This window comes from Apus apus, chromosome 8, assembly GCF_020740795.1.
Source record: "Apus apus isolate bApuApu2 chromosome 8, bApuApu2.pri.cur, whole genome shotgun sequence".
In the NCBI taxonomy this organism is placed as follows: domain Eukaryota; kingdom Metazoa; phylum Chordata; class Aves; order Apodiformes; family Apodidae; genus Apus; species Apus apus.
In genome coordinates, this window is record NC_067289.1 from 14,163,027 (window position 1) to 14,182,447 (window position 19,421).

The 19,421-nt window shown below is 45.1% G+C and overlaps 1 protein-coding gene across 1 annotated transcript in view; it reads left to right on the forward strand.

Annotated features, from left to right (window-relative positions):
• Positions 1-1,180: 1,180 nt before the first annotated feature.
• Positions 1,181-19,421, forward strand: part of ATP13A5 (ATPase 13A5) — a 33,831-nt gene continuing 15,590 nt past the window's right edge. The window contains exons 1-15 of the mRNA XM_051626492.1: positions 1,181-1,352; positions 5,850-6,023; positions 7,104-7,250; positions 7,479-7,549; positions 7,626-7,706; positions 8,214-8,283; positions 10,491-10,625; positions 12,259-12,331; positions 13,157-13,288; positions 13,889-14,059; positions 14,280-14,437; positions 14,719-14,907; positions 15,153-15,214; positions 17,862-18,012; positions 19,279-19,362. Coding sequence (XP_051482452.1) covers positions 1,290-1,352; positions 5,850-6,023; positions 7,104-7,250; positions 7,479-7,549; positions 7,626-7,706; positions 8,214-8,283; positions 10,491-10,625; positions 12,259-12,331; positions 13,157-13,288; positions 13,889-14,059; positions 14,280-14,437; positions 14,719-14,907; positions 15,153-15,214; positions 17,862-18,012; positions 19,279-19,362 — 1,761 coding nt within the window. The 5' untranslated portion in view covers positions 1,181-1,289. The remainder of the gene's footprint in view (positions 1,353-5,849; positions 6,024-7,103; positions 7,251-7,478; positions 7,550-7,625; positions 7,707-8,213; positions 8,284-10,490; positions 10,626-12,258; positions 12,332-13,156; positions 13,289-13,888; positions 14,060-14,279; positions 14,438-14,718; positions 14,908-15,152; positions 15,215-17,861; positions 18,013-19,278; positions 19,363-19,421) is intronic.

Sequence of the window (19,421 nt, forward strand, 5' to 3'; positions counted from 1 at the left end):
GATCAAGCCTGTCCAGGCTCTGCAGAGCCTCCCTACCCTCCAGCAGATGGACACTCCCACCCAACTTAAATGTTATCACAGAATCACAGAATCTTAGGGGTTGGAAGGGACCTTGAAAGATCATCTAGTCCAACTCCCCTGCCAGAGCAGGATCACCTAGAACACATCACACAGGAACATGTCCAGGCAGGTTTTGAATTTCTCCAGCAAAGGAGACTCCACAACCTCTCTGGGCAGCCTGTTTCAGGGCTCTGTCACTCTCACAGTAAAGAAGTTTTTTCTGATGTTTACATGGAACCTCCTATGTTCCAGTTTGCACCCATTGACTCTTGTCTTGTCACTGGACATCACTGAAAAAAGCCTGGCTCTGTCCTCCTGACACTCACCTTTAATGTATTTGTAAACATTGATGAGGTCGCCCCTCAGTCTCCTCTTCTCCAAGCTAAAGAGACCCAGCTCCCTCAGCCTTTCCTCATAAGGGAGATGTTCCACTCCCTGCATCATTTCTGTGGCTCTGCACTGGACTCTTTCAAGCAGTTTCCTGTCCTTCTTGAACTGAGGGGCCCAGAACTGGACACAACATTCCAGATGTGGCCTCACCAAGGCAGAATAGAGGGGGAGGAGGAGAACCTCCCTTGACCTACTAACCACACCCTTTCTAATGCACCCCAGGATGCCATTGGCCTTCTTGGCTACAAGGGCACATTGCTGGCTCATGGTCTTCCTCCTGTCAGAGTTATCTGAGGGTCAGACTTTTCTTATCTGTCAGACTTACCTTATCTGCAGACCTACTGAGGGTGCACTCTATCTCCTTCAAATCAGCAGATGCTTCTCTCAGACATGCTGCAGGTGGTCCCTGGTGCTAACATGGCTGCTCTGGGTCAGCTCTGCATGGGCTGTGGCACTGCCCCACCTTCTCTTTGCCTTGTGCCTCGATTTCCCTCCCAGTCTGGAGCAGAGCCACCTCCCCTGCAGGGGATTGCAGGTGCCCTCCCTCTGTTGCTGCAGCTCAGCTCCAGACAGTCCCACCTCACAGCCAAGCTGGGAGGCAGAGCAGCAGACTGCTTACATAAGCCAGGCATTTCAGTGCTTCACACGTGAGGGTGGATTTTCTTCCCCCTCCCAGGAGCCTAATAAGAAGCGTGTGCACTGTGAGGCTTTCAAAGGCAGCAGGCAGGACTGTGATGAGAGCTGACTTCAACACTGGCCTGAGTTCAAGCCAGTAACTGCACTCAGCGTTGCTTGACCCCAGCAACAAGGATATCTAGGACTGAAAACAACGCGGGCAGATGGAAGAAAAGCTTTGGAAGGATCACTGTGTGCTCCTCAATGAAGGTGAAGAAAATGAGCTGGTAAGGAGTAGGGGACTGTACTGGGTTTTGGTTTCTTTGTTCATCTCTTTTGCCACGTCCCCATTTTGGATATGCCTCTGGTTCTTCTTCACCCTCACTCCCCATTCAGGCACTGTCTCTTCAACATAACTTTGGTGAAAGAAAAACCCTGGGTCAGTCCTTGCTGACTGATTTTTGCAAAGTAAGGGCTAAGTGAAGAACATACTACTTCAGTCCACAGGCACAAAATACGGAAGAGACCACTTTGCCCACCAGAAGTCACTGGCGAGGGAGCAGTGTCCCTTTCCCCATTCTCTGTTTCGTTGTCTTTTCCATCTTCATTGTGAGGATCTCTACTAATGGGTACAATTTCTCTTGCTGGGTAATCATGTATCTGAAAGCAAGTCATAGGGAAAGTGCTTCAAATGAATTTTATCCTGGACAATTGTCTGAAGTAGTGACTAAATCATGTCTCCTGAAATGTCTTTGCTGCTTTCCAGGTCTAGGAAGACTGGGCAGATGACCAGTTTACTGGAGCTCTCATGGCAGGAATCTTGTTTCTCAGTCTTTTGCAGCAGCTTTTATGGAGCTACTCTGTCCTTACAGGGTTTTTTATTAATGTTAATTGAATCTACTTTCTGTCTTTGCCTGTGATTGATTATTGATTATGTGCAGCAGCCTGGAAGGTCTGCACTAAGTGAGCGTTTTGCAAACACAATGAACTGGAAACTCTTCCTCTACCTGCTATCATGGAGTGATTACACAGAGTCTGGTGAGGGTGGGAGCAAAGCTTTCTCCTCTGGCTTTCTGTGCCAAGTATACCTGGAATCCAGAAATTTCCAGTGCATGGAGTGGGAACAGAAGTAGATGCTTCTGCACAGGTGTAAAAAATAGTCCTGACACTCCTGCATTTGCTAGAGATCTGCATGTACTGTGTGCACTGGAAGCACAGCAGCATGTTCCCCCAAGACAGGAGTTTCTATCCTCTGTAAGCAGAGGCTGCCGGGCAGAGCTTCCCAACATCTCTGGTGCCACTGTTTGCCAAGCCTTGGGGACAGAGAAAGTACCTCCATCATGGGCATGCCAGTGCTCAGGGCACACACAGCTGGAAGAGACTCTGTGCTGTGGAGCATACTTGCACCTCTGGATCAGGATTTCTCGCAGGGTTACTACTAGAGGTGGGGCTTCAGCTTCCTTGGGTTGCCTTCAGTAAATTCCTGCTGGGATTTGTCTGCTGCTTATGTGAGCTCGTTTTAGACTAGGGAACTCAGGCCAGTTGCAGGAGCCTGGATCCAGCACAAAATGAAAAAAATCTGCTGTGGAAGACAGGTAAGGAGTCAGCTAGGGGTCATCTATGTCATGCTGATTGCGACAGGCAGTGTTCTCCAGGGGGTTACTACCTGGTGTGTGGATGTGGCTCCCAATGCCTGCCTCTGCTTGCATGAGAATCAATAGGGATGCCAACTCCCTCATAAGATGGAGGTCTGGGATAGATAGATGGAGGGACAGGCGGAGTGAGGCTGTTGCCACAAGCAGACTTTTATCTGGGAGCCTGTGCACCCCAGAGGAGCTGTACCCACTTCTAGGAGACACCTCTTACCCCATCCAGCCTGTGGAGAACGGCCATGTCTGTGCCCCAGCTGCTGCTGACACAGCCTGCCTTGTGCAAGTAGACCGTGTCAGGATGACCTGTGTTTTCCATCACACACTTTCCTGTGGCCCTGTCTGCTGGAGCAGCGTCGCTTCCAGGTGCTGCACTTCTTGGGAAACCTCTTGCTGCCGCGGGCCAGAGGGGCGAGGCGGGTTCCCTCAGCTCCGGCCTTCAGCGCCTCCACGTCTGTCCTCTGGAACAGGCTGTCTGTCTGTGTTCCAGATGAACACCCACGTGTTGTGTCCATGCAGGGACTGACTGCAGCACCTTCCTGGCCCGGGAGACCCAGGCTCCTGCCGGTGGCAGCCGGGCTGAGCTGCTGCAGCCCCTGGCCGCCAGCAGCCTGTCCTCGCCTCACGCCAGGAACCCCTCAGTGCTCCCGCTGGGTGACTCCCAGCCCTGCCCTTGCCCAGCCCTGGCACCACGGCTCTTCCCCAGCCTTCCCCACACCTTCGGCTGCACGTTCTTTCCTCTCCAGTCCCCGTGGGGTGATGGATGAGTTGTGGTCCCACAAATCTGTCATTCCAGCCACTCATGTAACAAGCTCCTTTTCTTGGCCTGCATTTCGCGCCTATCTGTGACCATCCTGCTATGAAAAGAGGCGAATGAAGTTCTCCTTGAATGTCCTTAGTTGTGGACACTGTGGTTTGTTCTCCCACCCTGAAAACACCATTTGTAGTTACATTTGTAGTATTATTCCTCCAAAGGAATAATATTTTGCATACAGCAGGACTGCACATCTAAAAACCACATAGATGGTTTGGAATGGATTTTGCTAACCTGGTGGAAGGGCTGAGTGATTGTCTTTATTTCATTTGAGCTGCATTGATTTCAGTTTAGTTTATGTTGATTATGATCAGAGTTCAGATAAATCAAGTTAATTGCTCTCTTAAACCTGAATAGGTGCTTTCTCCACTGCCTTTAAATGACTTGAAAATTATATTTGAAGTTGAACCAGTAACTTGTTTGTACAAGCCCTCTCCAAGGAGGTCTGCTTTGTTGCAGACTGTTCTGTAAAGCACCAGTAGTCCTGGAATTTCTCTGACATGCATTTCAGATGTGGGACTTTCTCATTTTTATTCATTTTTTGTAATTTAAAATACTGTTTCCTTCCCCTCCTCTCAAATGCATAAGCTGTGTCAATAAGTTACACTATCCCACCACATTGTGTACTTTAGTTGGCAAGCTATCCTGGAAAAACATTCCATGTAGTTACAAGCAGATGCACAAGACCATTCTATTTTACTTCCTCTGCCTACATCTGCAGGGTCACTTACTTCCTCTTCTGGGGCAGGTACATCACACGCTCACTGCCTGGTGGGTGGTTAGTTGTTTTTTGTGGTCTAAGTTAGTTACCTCACCTGGGTGATGGCACAGGGTTGGTTCTGCAGCTCCTTGCTCGGGCCTGTCGTGCAGCCCCCATGGCAGGGGGGCTGGCAGCAACTTGCTGCTGAGAGCAGGTGCTCCCCTGCCCTCATCATTGGCCCAGGGGTGAAGTCACAGGGATTGCCTGGAGCTGGGCTTTTTGGAGTGGGGAAGAGAGCTGAGAGGTGCCCTGTGTGGGGAAACTCCTGCAGCAGGAGTGGAGAAACCTGATGGAAAACAGTTCTTAGGGTGTTTTGGGTTGGTTTGCTTGTTTGTTTGTTTTGTTTGTTTGTTTTCAGCAATAGGTGCAACATAAATAAATTAAACTCTTTTTCTAGGTTTTCATTTCAGCCTTGGAACAGAATTCATTTCCCAAATAAATTTTTATACAACCTAGCCTAGCATGGGTGGTACAAAGTGAGTCCCATCGTGGGGGTTCCTGCCTGGGTGCCTGTGGGAAGCAGAAAGAGACCCTCACAGGGCTACTGAGGGGTGGGTGTAGGGCTGCAGGGCATCAGTGGCACCTACCGTGGCTGTTGTCTCAGTGCCTTGAGAGCTGCAGCTGTGCTGGAGGTGCATGATATGTCCAAAGGGTTGGCATCCCTGGCTGCTGTGAGCTGCCAGCTGTCAATGGAGTGTCTCCACCTTCCCTTATGCCCCACAGGGTGCTGAGAGGGCTGGGAAAGCACCAAGCACGTAGAGCAGGATCCAGTTACGTTGCAGCCATTAAAGTTATTGTTAGCACTATGGGCAGTATTAAAGTAAAACAAACGGTGAAAAAAATCCAAAGTTCTTCTCAAGCGGAAAAAATAAAGTTATGGACTTAATCTCCTTCAGGGACAATGGATCATCACTGAATAGATGAGTATTGGGCTACCAAGATGAAATGGTGAGCAGGGGAGATGAAAGATAACCTGGGAAATAAGTTGGAGGAAGACAGTGTACAGAGCAAAAAGATCCCTTCTGTATTTGTTTTCAAGATAAGGTGTAGGTGGTGGAATATAACACACTGGTATGTACAGGGTCTGGTACCTGAGAGGAGCTGGCAGGACTTGACATCTTGTTTTCTTTCCCTGAAGCAGATTCCCATGACTCTGCTGCAAGGTAGATTTCAGCAGCCAGCACTGTTTACACAGAGACGTCCCCCTTGGTGGGCAGGAAGGGTGTTCAGTGCTAGCACTGAGAAGAGACATCTGTTACCATGAAGGGTCAGCTGCAGCCTTGATGGTAAAAGCTCCACATTGGAGTTAATTGTTCATTAATCCTGGCAGAGTTGATGTGAGAACGCTCCTCTGCCAGGGGCAGCCCTCTTTTCAGCAGCTCTGCTGTATTCTTTACTAGGTTGTATCAATCAGCAAACTCTCATTTTCAAAACCACCTTTGAGTTGGTATGAGGAAACGCTTCAGTCACCAGCCTATCTTTTCAATAGGCTTAGGCGCCCCGATGAACAAACACCAAGGTCAAACTTGTTATCAAAGAAAGCTTTCTCTTTGTGGTACAGGAGATATTTGGCTACAAAACCCAAGGCTGGCGGAGGGTCCTGTGCATTGCTGGATACATCTTGTCCTGCGGAGCTTTGCTGCTGCTATTTTACTGGAAGCCAGAGTGGGACGTGTGGGCAAACTGCATCCGCTGCAGCTTGGAGGAAGCGGACATTGTCCTGCTCCGAACAACAGTAGGTGACCCTCCCAGCTCACTGGCATTTGCAGAATGTGTCTTTTTCACAGATGAGGCAGCCTGTCTGTTTTTGCAAGATGCAGTAGGTTATTAACACTTTCCACTTCTGGAAGTGGAGTGGCAGGGTCAAGTCAAGCTTCAGAGGATCAACCATTTTCAGAGTTTGAAATACTGCATAAAAGCCCATGTTGACACTAAAATCTGAAGGCTGTGCACCAAGCAGTCTTCAGGCATTGCTGCTGCCCATCCACAGGCTCCAGCAGCTGCCCTCTGCCCAGAACATGCTCCATGAAACAACTCTGTCTCTTCCCTTCTGTTATGGGCATTGGGTGCAGCCAATTAGCTTCAGGGGAGGGATCATCTCCAGAAGTTGTGGCTGTTAGTAGCCTTTCTGTTTTAAAGTGACTGTGGAATGTTGAGACAATGAGTTTTAGAGAGTTAGATTTTAGGTATCAGTTATATTCTAAGAATCCATTACTATTCTAGCAGAGCAAATGTGTAAGATACTAAATGCCCAACATGGCAATGATATTGTTAAAATAAATGCACTCAAACCACTATGTGAGTAATCTATTGCTTTTTGTAATTAGTTATATTGAACTAAACCAATTAAAAAACAATTGAGTGTGCATCTGCAGCAGTACAGCTGAGTTGCTTTTGGCTATGGATGTGTAACAAGTAACAGAGACTTGGAGATGTTTTGTAGAAAAAAATACCTAGTGCTGAGAACTCAGTGTCCCCGCCAGAAGTATATCAGAAGGCTTTTACTTCCAACTAGCTCTAATCTGATCCCATAGACTAAAAATCCATCCAGTAGCTGTTGAAGCACTTCTTCTGGTTTAGTTTCATCTTTGAAATTGCTTTGTGGCATGAACCAAAGCAAAAGTAGGTAACTGTGAGATTGCCTTCCAAGTGCTTTCTGATTAGTACTAAAACACTGATACCAAAATCCCTGTTACTGTGGGCTTACATTTGCTTTGACTGCAAGGATGCCACAATACTGTAGTTCTCTGGGAATCTCATATAGACTTCCCAGAGTCAGGAAACATTATCACAGAACTGTGCTCAATTTCTCTAGGATGAGTTTCAGAGATATACCTGGAAGAAAGTGACCTGGATTGATTTGTCCACACTGGCACTACCTGTTGATAGTAATTCAGATGGTCTTCTTGTAGCTGATAAAGACTCTGTCATAAACAGAGCTGTAATGAAACCACAATTAAAGGTAAGTAATCTATCAAGTGGAGAAGAAAGATGGCAAGGAAATGGTGAGTGAAAAGAGGAGTCAAGGCCCTTGGAAGCTCCCAAGGGTGCTCTGTCAGCATCATCCTGTAAATCTTGTTTACATGAGCTGAGCTCAAGTTTTCTCCTAAAAGATGGGGAAACATTTATGTAACAGTGAGGTGGTTTTCCCTTGAATGGCAAAATGAATTTTGGCTATTTGGTCTTGCAGATGAGATGTATCCAGGTGCAGAAAATCCGTTATATTTGGGACTGTTCTGTAAAAGCATTCAAGAAAGTTGGGTGAGTGTCAACAGCCTGTTACAAAACCCTTTGTGGTAGGAGACTCCCTTGTCTCAACGCTCTCCTGTTACCCTAGATCATTAGAAGACAGCAACACATGTCACACCATACACCAAAAGTTTGGAGCTGGCCTGACAAGGGAAGAACAGAAGATCAGGTACAAGCTACATATGACTAGATGTATGAGTTAATTATGACTGTGTGACCTGTTAATTCTTCCTTTCAGATTCGTGAGAGCTTTTTGCTACTCTCTTTAGTAGCAAGGCAGTGCAAACAGCGTGGGTGACATTTGGAAAGGTGCAAAATCATTATCCCTCATGCTTTGTTGATTTTTTTCTGTTCTAAGTGGTGACAGGGTAAGTCTGGGGAAACCAGAACTGGTTCCAGCTGGAGTTAAGGGCACAGGAAGACTGGCTTTCTTTGCCATAATCTCCTTGAAAGAGCTCCAGAAAGCTCACCACAGGCTTTACCAACAAACTGATATTCTCTTCAGCAAGGAAATAGTAAAATTCTGTTTCTGTGTAAAGATCTCTCAGATACAGCAGCTCCCTGCTCAGCCCACAGGACTAGATAAGTGTTAAGGTCATTTGGGTGCACAGTTTTCCACATGAAGTGTTATTTTACGTGACTAAGCTATAACATGGGGAACTCTACCTTCCTACAGGCAGTTGGTGTGTGGACCTAATGCCATTGAAGTTGAAATTCGTCCTGTTTGGAAGTTACTTTTTAAAGAGGTCAGTAAGTCAGACCAGCATTTGGTGGGAAAGGTGTAATATTTTTGAAGAATTCTCCTGGGCAGTCTGGAATGGGATGACTGGTGCTTCATAACTGTAATCTGTGGGGGAAGCTTGGTGAATCTACTTTTTCGCTATTAGCACTCATTCCAGGCAGAAGGTTGCAGGGAAGAATATTGAAGCTAAGAGGATGCTTGGTGCTGCATACCTATAACAGCTCTGTGATTCCCTCATGATGATTGCTTCCCTTCTGGGAGAGCAGTAGTGTGGAAGACTGATGTTCTCCTTCTCTGCTGTGGGTCCTTTTTCCTGACTGAACATCTCCTGTGAGCTGGGACATCTTACTTGTGGCTGAACAGTGATGTGCACCTGGAGAGCTCGTGCTTTTTGCAACTTACCACAGACACATCAGTAACTCTGTCCCTTCACATAGGCTCTTGATAATGATCTTCCATAGAATCTTATCGGTACAACTGAGGCACACTTGTTCCTCTTTAATAGCCTTGTTTTAGTACTCCAAAAGCAGTACAAAGCATTAGAGAAATTCTGCTACTGGGCTTGCTTGTGGCCTCAACAGCAGCATAAATGGTGAGCGTGCTCTAGAATGGATAGCAATATTTGCAAAATTCCTGTTTTATAGTTGTTTTGTTCATCTGGTAACTTAATTTTCTTCTGTGACATAGACACAAGACAATTTTTTTTCCCTGCATAAATAAGGACACACTGCAAGACTGTTCTGCCTCTACAGAGGACAAAACAAACTCATGTTGTGGATAAGAGAAGAGGCATTTATGGATGGTCACTTGCTAAGTTTACATACAGAAATGCTGGTCATACATTTTTGCCAATCTTTGAGCAGGGGTTTGCATACAAGATACTGTCATGCTATCTGTGTTCACTTCAGTGGACTAAGGATGCTACATGAATGTCTTTAAAATGCAAAAGAGCTATGAATGCTGGGACAAACCATGTCTGAACTTTAAGTGGAGTTTGTTTGAAACCCTACAAAATATGTTAAAAGCTCCAGGGCTCCTGAAATAGGTTGGATTTGATGTTACCAACCTTTCAGTGCCCTCTGGAGATAGTTTTGAAGAGAACTCCAGTGTAGCACTCTAAAAAAGTTTATATAATTTGAGTTTTGCACTTCCATCCAAGGCTGAAGCTTCATGCTTGAAATATTAATGGGGGTGCCTGGAGGCAGACTGGTCCTCATGAGCTTGTGGTATTTCAGTCCAGAAACATCTTCAGTGTCCGAAGGCTGGCACCCTGATCTGTCTCTTTGTCCTAGTGAATGTCAAAGAAAGTATTAAATTTTCATTGAGGGACCATATTCATCAGATGAATAATTCATTTCAGTTTCCATCTTTATGCAGAAAGCTCTTTTGGTGGCTATTTTAGTTATACCAGTTCTACAGAAAAGACTGTCACTCCTGCAGACAACCAAGTGGTGGGCAAATCACTGTAAACATTCATGTAATTCTTTTGTTGTTAGATACATACCACAGCAACCAAAATTATATTCTCAGACTTCTGTGGAGCTTGTGGCCTGTTTTAGCATAACACGTTGAAGCGAGTGATCACTGGTATTGTAAGGCTGCCATAGTGTAGAGTAGCTGAAAGTATGGAAGTATGAGGAAATCAAGATTTTATTTTAGTTGTAGTCTAAGACTGGTTACTGAAGGCCCCACAGCTCATTAATTCTTCTTTATAGTTTTTATTTTTCCAAATAAATATCATATTCACAGGCAGTTTCTTAAATCACAATGTATTAAAGATTGTTATGGTAATTCATTTTCTTCCTCCCTCCTGACATTTGGTTAGTGTCTCCTGTGCAGCAATTACTTAGAAGTAGCAATGTGAAGGTCACCTTTGTTAGCTGGCTACAGTGCAAAACCAACTGACTTGAAGCCCCTTAAGTCTGAGTTCAAGTTGCCAGCATAGTTGCTGGTGCATAGTAATTGGATAGCAACAGCTTTTAATAACAAACACCACAAACTAGATGTAAGCTGGTAAGTCAGAGCTGGAGGCTACTGACACTCTAAAATAGCCACGAAAGAATGCTGCCTTGGGATGGCAACACAGCTTGTTCAATCGTTTTTTGAGACTCCTGGAAGAAGTAATGAAATGTTCTCACCTCTTCCCACCTCCCACCTATCCTGATACGTGTCATGTTCATCCCCTGCTGTGTGTTACACTTGTGTTTGCAGATTTTAAACCCCTTCTATGTGTTCCAAGCCTTCACCCTCACTCTGTGGCTGAGCCAAGGCTATATTGAATACTCAATGGCCATCGTAATCCTGTCAATAATTTCTGTTGTATTAACCATCTACGACCTTAGACAGGTGAGTTTGCAGCACAAGCTGCCAGCTCCCCATCCTCCACTTTGCTGGCAATTTCTTCTATCATAGGCAAGAGGAGCTATTTATATGCTTTTTCTGATTATTTTGTGTATTCTGACGCATTACCACAGATTAATTGCTGTAAAACAGTTAAGAGGGTCATACCTGGGGATCTTGGACTTCCCAAGAGTTAAAGAAGACTGGAGTCTGATACCTGGGGTTTGTAAGACTTTCTGAAGGTGGACAATATCAATGAATCTGGTTCCTACAGTAGTTTCAGGAGGATTAACTCCTCTCAAGGTTTGCTAAATAACAGGTCATAACAGCAAAAAGAAAAGTGTTTTTTTTTCTTTATTATTTCTCAAATTTGTTCAACATTTCTGTCATGGATTGAGCTGCTTGGAAGAGTTTTAGAATTAATTCACTTGTTGACCGAAAGCACCTGTCTGTGATAAACCTGAAACTTTCAGTCACTCTAGCAAAGGTAAATAGATGGAATTGAGCTTTATGCAGTATCTGCCTGCCTCCTGCAACCAGGTGAAGTTCCTGGTGTCTCCCACCGGAATAAGAGAATACTCTTTCTGGAAGTTTGAAAACATTTCCTTAATTTCTGAACCCACTTCAATTCACAGGAACAGCAAAAATTGCATGAAGAAAGGACATAATAGGGAAAAAAGAGAAACGTTTTGGATGAAAGTACAGATGGGAAAGAGCAGGAGGAACAAGAGCCTGACAGGCAACATTTTGGTCTGGGATTAGCTGGGAACAGCTGGGGCTTTTGCCAGCAGAGGTGTGTTGGCTGCCCATCATGTTTTTGTATCTTATAACTAACATCTGCAGGATGACCAGCACTCCCCTGTTGAACAAGCGCTCACAGCTCTTTGAGCACGTTTGTACTGAAAGTGTTGGTGTCCATCCTGGTACTGCAGAACATGAAGAGCAGATACAGTCCATCAGCTTGCTTTGGCAAGGAAGGTTCTCCTGTGTGGCTGATGATGTTCTTTAAACTGGCTTGACGTCTTCACATGATCAATGTTAATGAAGAAATCTACACTTGGGGATTAGCTTTTTGCAATTGCAATTTCTAAGTCAAGATAAGAGATACTCTCTAATGTCCTTGCAATGACGGTTGACTTCATCATTGTCTCAGGATATGTAATTGTCTGAATTAGATTGCAAAAACTGGCAAGGCACAAACACGCAGCTAAACTAGAATTTCTGTTTTTCTTCTTGCAATGACAGCTTTGTAACACAGCTTGGGTACCCCGTTGATAGCCTCCTAGTAAGGATAAAACTGTTAAGCACAAAGAAACCCTCTTCTGAGGGACTGCAGATAACAGTGTTGCAGCAAAGGAGACTTTCTCTGGCATGAAGCAGGAATAGCCCCTTAACGGTCAAGGGAGATACAGTGGCATGAATCAGAAACAAACAGAAAATTAGGGCCATGTTCCCACAGCAGCTTGTTCTAGGTTAGCTGGACGAACTCTCACCCTGACTTCTAACAAGCGATGTGAAACCTGCCCTGGATAACTCAGCAGAGTTCAGTTTCTGTGCTGTTAGCTTGATCACTGAATTGTAACCTACTGCTGCACTTGAGTATTGAGTTTCAACACTGTAATTGCTTTCCCATCAACAGCAGTCTACCAAGCTGCACAACCTTGTTGAGGAGCATAACAAAGTCCAGGTTACAGTCTGCACAAAGAATGAAGGTGAGTCATCTGAATCTCATTTTCCTCACCAACCTGTATAATTAACTTCTGTGTTGAAATGTATCTGGAATTGCACAGCTCCTGTTGATTTCTACTGCTGAAATGTGAAGGGTGAGCTGCAGGGAGAGTAGGGCAGAGGGAGGTGAGGCAGGCAGGGCAGGGAGAAGTGTGGGCACAGCCTATGAGGTGCAGTAATGATGCATCTGTATCATTATCATCTGTACTTCCAGCATCTGTAATGATACAGGTGAACCTTGTAATTTGTGTTAAGAGTTGAGAACAGCTTGGAAAATTTAATTTCACAAACAAGCAACCAGATAACAACTCTGGCCTTCCACGACCTGCTTCCTTGCTCTGCTATAGGCTACTTTCAAAATCCTGTCAATATCTTATAAGCAATTTTCAAGGAGTCTAGATACATGGCTCCAACAAAGGTATGCACTTTCTTTCCTGTGACTCAGACCCTTGCCCATTAAATAGGGGTTATAGCTATTTTTGCCTCCTAAAGATGTTGAGATGGGCAATTGCTAGGGCGATTTTCTTGAGGTAGGTTTTCTTAGAGTGCTTTATGAACAGCAAGCTGAAGACACCCACTTGGAGAGAGATGTTTAGACAAGGGCTGATCTTCATGCTGTTGTTTTTCAGCCAGTATTATTTCTAAGAAGCACTGGCCTTAAATCATGTAGTGTAGCAGTTTAGTGATGTTGTGTTTGCCTTGGGACTTTTTTAAATTGCCCAGAACTCATGCAAAAATAAAGTTCGGGGTTGTTTTTTTTTTGTTTGTTTGTTTGTTTGTTTGTTTGTTTGTTTTTTACTGTTCTACAGGTTGCAAAGAGCTGGAGTCTTGTTACTTAGTCCCTGGAGACATGTTTCTTTTAGATGGAAAAAAATTCTCTCTCCCATGTGATGCTGTCCTGATTGATGGAAGCTGCATTGTGAATGAAGGGATGCTCACAGGTGCAGCCTTGGAGTTTGAAATGTGAAGCCTCTGTGTGGGTTCTCTGTCAGGGAGATGTCTTCATCTGTTCTGACAGCAAATTGTTTACTATTTATTAGCATAGTTTGCAGCAGGAGGTGAAAAAAAAGTGGCTTGAATAATTCACTGTTGTCTCGGGCTTTTGAACACTGCTATTGTGTAATATGCTTTTCTTATCCATATTCAAACCAAGTAGGATTAATATACTTTCAGGAATAGAAAGTGAAAGTACTCAGATACACTGAATAGATATTATTTGAGTTCTGGATTCTGACCTTGAAGTAGTTCTGTTTGAGCAGGTGAAGTACAAGCATGAGGTCAGTGTTACACCTGAGTATCGAGCCACTACAGGGGCAAAATCTCACCCCAGCCCTTGACACAAAATGTAGGAGAAACCACCTGATGTACTCTGAAACTAAAACTATAATGGCTGTCACCATGAATCCACCTGCTTAAGCATGAAAGTGAGCTAATTAGTCAGGCAAACTTGAGCACCTAAAGGCTGCTGTCACTTTCTAATATGATGAATTGGATAGACTGTTAAATCCCCTTTAAGTGAAGCTGCACACTGTTGTTCTTAGGTGAAAGCATTCCAGTTACTAAAACCCCTTTGCCCCACGTGGAGAGTCCAATGCCCTGGAAAACGCACAGCATGGAGGACTATCGGAGACACGTCCTCTTCTGTGGGACAGAAGTCATACAGATGAAGCCGACAGGCAGGGGCCCAGCGAGAGCCGTCGTGCTGCAAACTGGTATTTCTTTTGTCATTTGCTAATGAGCAGGGGGAAAGAAGCAGCAGCCCTGGAAGCTGGCAGGAGAGCTGGTTTCTTTTTGTAGCTCAAGTCCAGCACAGCTCTGGTGTCCCTGAGAAGTGCTTGTACAATGTTACCTGATTTTGAACAGCAGCTTGAACAGCAGCAGTGTGGTGTGAAGTCACTATGCCACAAATGTATGGCATATGTCTTCACACAGGGTTCAATACAGCTAAAGGTGACCTGGTGAGATCCATCCTGTACCCCAAGCCAGTGAACTTCAAACTCTACAGGGATGCCTTGAAGTTCATCTTAGGCCTCTCTGCCATTGGTGTGTTTGGACTCATCTACACTGTGTGTGTGTTCGTGTCCCACAAGGTACGCACCAGGGAACCCTCCACGTTGCAAGTGCCAGCTCTGAGCCCTTGGTCACTGAAGATCCTTGGAATATTGTTTGCCTCTGTGATTCAGTTTTCAGATGCCAGAGATGGGGGTGGGAGAGATGGACAGAACAAAGTAGAATGAATCTGTCATTCCCAGGGGCAGAGCTTGGGACACACTGCTGCTGGGCAGGAGGGTCGATCCCCCAGAGTAGTGGCAGAAGGGTGGGGAGGCTCGTCCTCCCGCCCCATTGCCCTTGTTGCTCTCACTGTTTGCAGAAGCCAGTGGCAGATGTGATGACTATGGCCCTCCTCCTCCTCACTGCGGCTGTGCCTCCTGCTATCCCTGCTGCCTTGACAACAGGCACTGTTTATGCCCAAAGGAGGCTGAAGAAAAAGAAGATTTTCTGCATCAGCCCACAGAGGATTAATATTTGCGGGCAGATCAACCTTGTTTGCTTTGACAAAGTAAGATGTTTCCTGGGGCACTGAGAGGTGCTGGGGGCTCCTAGGAATGTGGGGTTTTGTTTTCCCACTCCATCTACCCTGCTCTATCCCTAGGGAAGGATCCTCTACAGATGCCCATGCAGCAAGGTCACACTGCAGGCAGGAGGCTTTCCTTACTCTGCCTGGGAGGCAGGGCAGGACCTTTGGGGGAATGTGGGGGAATGGATGGGCAACAGCAGGATAATTAGATCTTTATTTTACTTTAGACAGGCACACTGACAGAAGATGGACTGGACCTGTGGGGCATCATCCCTTCTGAGGGAAGTCGGTAAGAAAGGATTTTGTTTCATGAGGACTAATCTCCAGTGTGAATGAACTGCCCAAATGGCTAGTTAGGAGGAGGCAGTTGCATAGGATATGGAGAGGCAGCATTTGCTGTGCTGTTTAGAGCACGGCCAGAGATGTCCGGGTGTGTCTGGGGAGGCAGAGTGCCATGGGTGGCCATGCTCAGCTCCTGCCCTCCGAAGAGAGCATCTGAGCACTGCAGGCATAGCCATAAAGGTCATTGCTAATTCAAGACAAAGAGTAGCAGCATGAGAGCTTTTAATTACCCTAAAGGGATTTGAAGAATGTGCACAAAGCTTTTCAATTATGTCATTCACAGCACCATTCAATAAATATTCTTAATCTAGTCAATAAACCTTTCATCATTAAATGTTAGGATAATGCTCCTCCTGTTGAAATTAAGTGTTGCCAACTGTGGTGCCTGTTGAATCTCACCTACCTTTTGTAAATACTGTGAAAAATCTGTGAGATCTCAGATCAGACCTGAAAAGCTCAGGTGTCCTTAGGGACTTCCTCAAACCCATGGCAGGCTCAGTTTTAATTCCAAGCACAAAGACCACAGAAATCTTCAACAAATAACCACAATATGAACATTAAACTTGACTATATCCACAATTATACTATTTAATTCCTATTACTATAATACAGTAACAGACTTCAGCTCTGCAGTTCCTGTTATACTAAACTCAAATTATTAATCTTTTGCAGTGGTCAGGACAAATCACACTCCCCATATCTACTCCCAGGTTTTCATTAGTAGTTGTTAATATATCAGATACTTCAGCACCACAGAGATAACCATGCTGTAATGAATGAAAGGATGAATTCATTAGGAGTGGAGAAAAATCATATTCCAAATACTTCCTCAAAGGACAGAGAGAAAATTACTATCTGATGCAAATTAATGAGAAGAAGTTAATAAGTGTCAACCAATACAATACTCTTCCAGTGGGACCAAATTACAGGCACACAGTATAATCTCTTCTTGGCCCTTCTCCAGTGCACCAGGGAGTCCACACTGATTAGGTGGATGTTGAGCAGGCTGGGAGTCCACCCAAAGGCAGACAGCTCGTGGTAGTGCCAGGGTGATTTCCACCCAAGTAGCCTTCCAGGTAGTGTCTGCTCACATAACCAGCAGAGCAAAACTTGATCCATATATCAGAATAAATTAATGTAATAAAAAGAGAAGTCTTCTGCAAGGTCTCAAAGTGTAAAGCTCTCTTTGCAGACATGTCCAATCTGCACCCAGCTGGGAGCCAGTGCTAGTGGCTGGCCAAAACGCAAGGAGGAGCTATTGCTGCCTGCACTGATCTCATTACCCTATTTGCATAATTACTTTCTTAAATATTCACATTTTAAAATACAAGCTTTGGTGTCAGCTAAGCTGAGTACTGCAAGGAAATGACTGTAAAGGAATTTAATTCAACTTACAAAATATCCTATTGTATGTTTAATAAGATATAAATGTTTGTTGATTTTATGTGATGTTTAGCAGTTTCACGGTGTCTCTTAAGTATTCATTAATAAGCCAATTATGACCAGGCTGAAAAAAAGGTAAAATATGCTAGAAACAGAACAGACTTTGATGGCCCAGAGGGACAAGAGGTCCTTGTTCCTTTATGTATTATTCCTTTTAACAGAGCTGGGAGCTGTCACGTTGCTCGCTTCCAGATTAATTTCACTGTGACTGTGTTAGTAACAGGGGATACTAGTGGTGATCAAAGGTAAATAAAACCTGTTTAAATTTCTCCTTAACATACTAGCCTAAATGACTGTGGGCTGTGTTGTGATCTGGCAGACACAGCTTGTCAGCCAGCCAGTTTCTTAGATTGGAATATGTGTGTGTGTGAGAAGAGAGGACTGAGAAATAACTTCCATGTTGAAATAACAGAGCTTTCACCAAGCCCAGCCTTGCATGTGTTGAGTCTGTGCTGCAGTGCCAAGCAGGGAACAAACCTCAATGCCGTCCACAGAAAGAAATTGGGGCATGAACCTTTGACATTGTGCACAATGTAACTCAACAGGAGTCAACCAACTTACCCATCTGGTAAACCAATGTGTGAGGGATAACAGACAAGCTGTCTGTGGCTATGCAGAGGTAAAATCTACAGCTGGAAGTGAAGGTCAAGCTCCTGGTGACTCTCCCACATTGCTCCCAAGGGTGCTGAGAGTGGGGTGATGACACTTATACAAGCCAGTGGATACACACAACCAGCTGAAGTAGATGTACCCTCTTCCACACTGCAGCTTCACAAATATTCTCCTAGGGTACATTGCCAAACCACTTTGAGATTCCTGCTGCAAGCTGTTTCCTCTCCAATAGTGTTTTCTCTGTTTTGTTTTATACCAAACAGCAATTGCCAAGCAGAACTCCTGTGCCAGTGCCCCCTTTATCATCTCGGTTACTTCACATCAAGTTGAACCTGTGCCAATCAATTATTTAGTACTTTTTGGCCTCCTGAACGCATCTGACTTGTTAATCAGAAGGATGGGTAGGACAGCATGTTGCTTGCATTACTGGGCTCAGCTCCACTGAACACAGCAGAGCAGCACCTGTATGCACCAGCTGAGCACTCGTTTCTCTGCATCACTCTTATAAACGGTCCCACTAACCTTCTGCTTTTAATCAGTTTCCAGAAAATCCATAAGTTCCCATCCAGCACTCCTTTGCCCTGGGGGCCTATGTGTGGAGCCATGGCCAGCTGTCATTCGTTGGTTGCTTTGGATAAGAAGATCCAGGGAGATCCGCTGGACTTCAAAATGTTTGAGGGCACACACTGGGTAATGTAACTCCCAGCCTCTGCACACATCCATAGCATAGACACCCCTAGCCCAGCCTGTGAGGTTTTACTCACGAGTCAAGCTCAATTACATGCCTGTAGAGGAAACTCCTTTGCAGTTCTGGTCGTAACAGCTGGAATTTGCTCCATTATTTCTACTAACCTCAGGACAGATTTGCAGCAGTGCAGCTGTTTTTTGATAGTCCTGCAATCCTTTTCCTTCGGGCTGCCTGCATTTGCTCTCTTAATTTGATTTGGAAACACTGGAGTGTAAGGAAGCGGGGAGGAGCCTGGCTGGTGTGGTGCCATTGGTCATGTGGTGCAGAGAGCACAAGGCAGGCAGGGAACATCCTGGCACGTTTTTGTGGCCTTGTTCTGAAGCCTGTTATGTCTGATTAGCAAAAGGACACCCCTGTGGAGAAACCAAGGCTGGAGCTTCAGCCTGAGTGAACAGCAAGTCTCAGAGAGAAGTGGGAGCATATAAGAGATTGAGTCCTGGGGCTCATCTGAAGGGTTTGAGAGTTTTTCGGGTGGAAGCTGAAGGGGAGGAGGCACAAAAAGGAAAGGGGCTACTCTTCTCCCTCATCTTCATCCTAGCCTAGAGGGGTTCTGGGTCTTTGCAGTTAGCTGCTTTGTCGTCTTTCTCCTTCAACCTTTTGTTTAAGAGAGATTAATCAGTAAATAAAACTGGTGAGAGCTCCTCCAGCAGCACTGTGGGAAAACACCGGGCTAGTGTCACTCCTGTGGAAGAGTTGGCAGCAGCAGAGCCACATGATGGCGGAAGGGGACTATGAGGGTGAATGGGCCTTGGCAGCGTGTAACAGAGCTGGAGAACTAAAAGCATTCTACACTGAAAATTGCCACCTGTTTCTGCACAGAACATCAATGAGAGGTTTTTAAAAGCAGGAGACTAGAAGAAAAAAACAGGTAGAAAAGGATAATTATTTATTTTTCCCTTCATCATTGATATGACATTAAATGTATATGAAACTGGAGTTTAGAGAAACCATGAACTTTGACACAGGTTTTTACTCTCATGAAGTCAAAAGATGCAGGGCCATATAGGTTTCTGCTATGGACAAGGCTCCAGAGAGGCTGTCAGTGACCATGGACAGGGAGATGTTAGATCGCAGCAAAACACTTCTGCAGCTGAGTTCCTGCAGTAAGGGGGAAACCATGTGCTGCTGCCCCTGCTTTAACAGGCTGGTGGGAAGCAAAGAGGAAAAAAAAAAAAAAGGTTTCAGAAAGAATGTTTTTACTTGTACAGGAGCTAGATGACTCTAGAACAGCTCAGCACGTGGCTGGTGCTCTCAACACCTGCATCGTTAGACCGGGTCCAAAGGCCAGCAGTGTAAGTCCATTTTTTTTCTAAGAATTAATATTCTGTGTTTTCAATCCGCAGCACGTGCA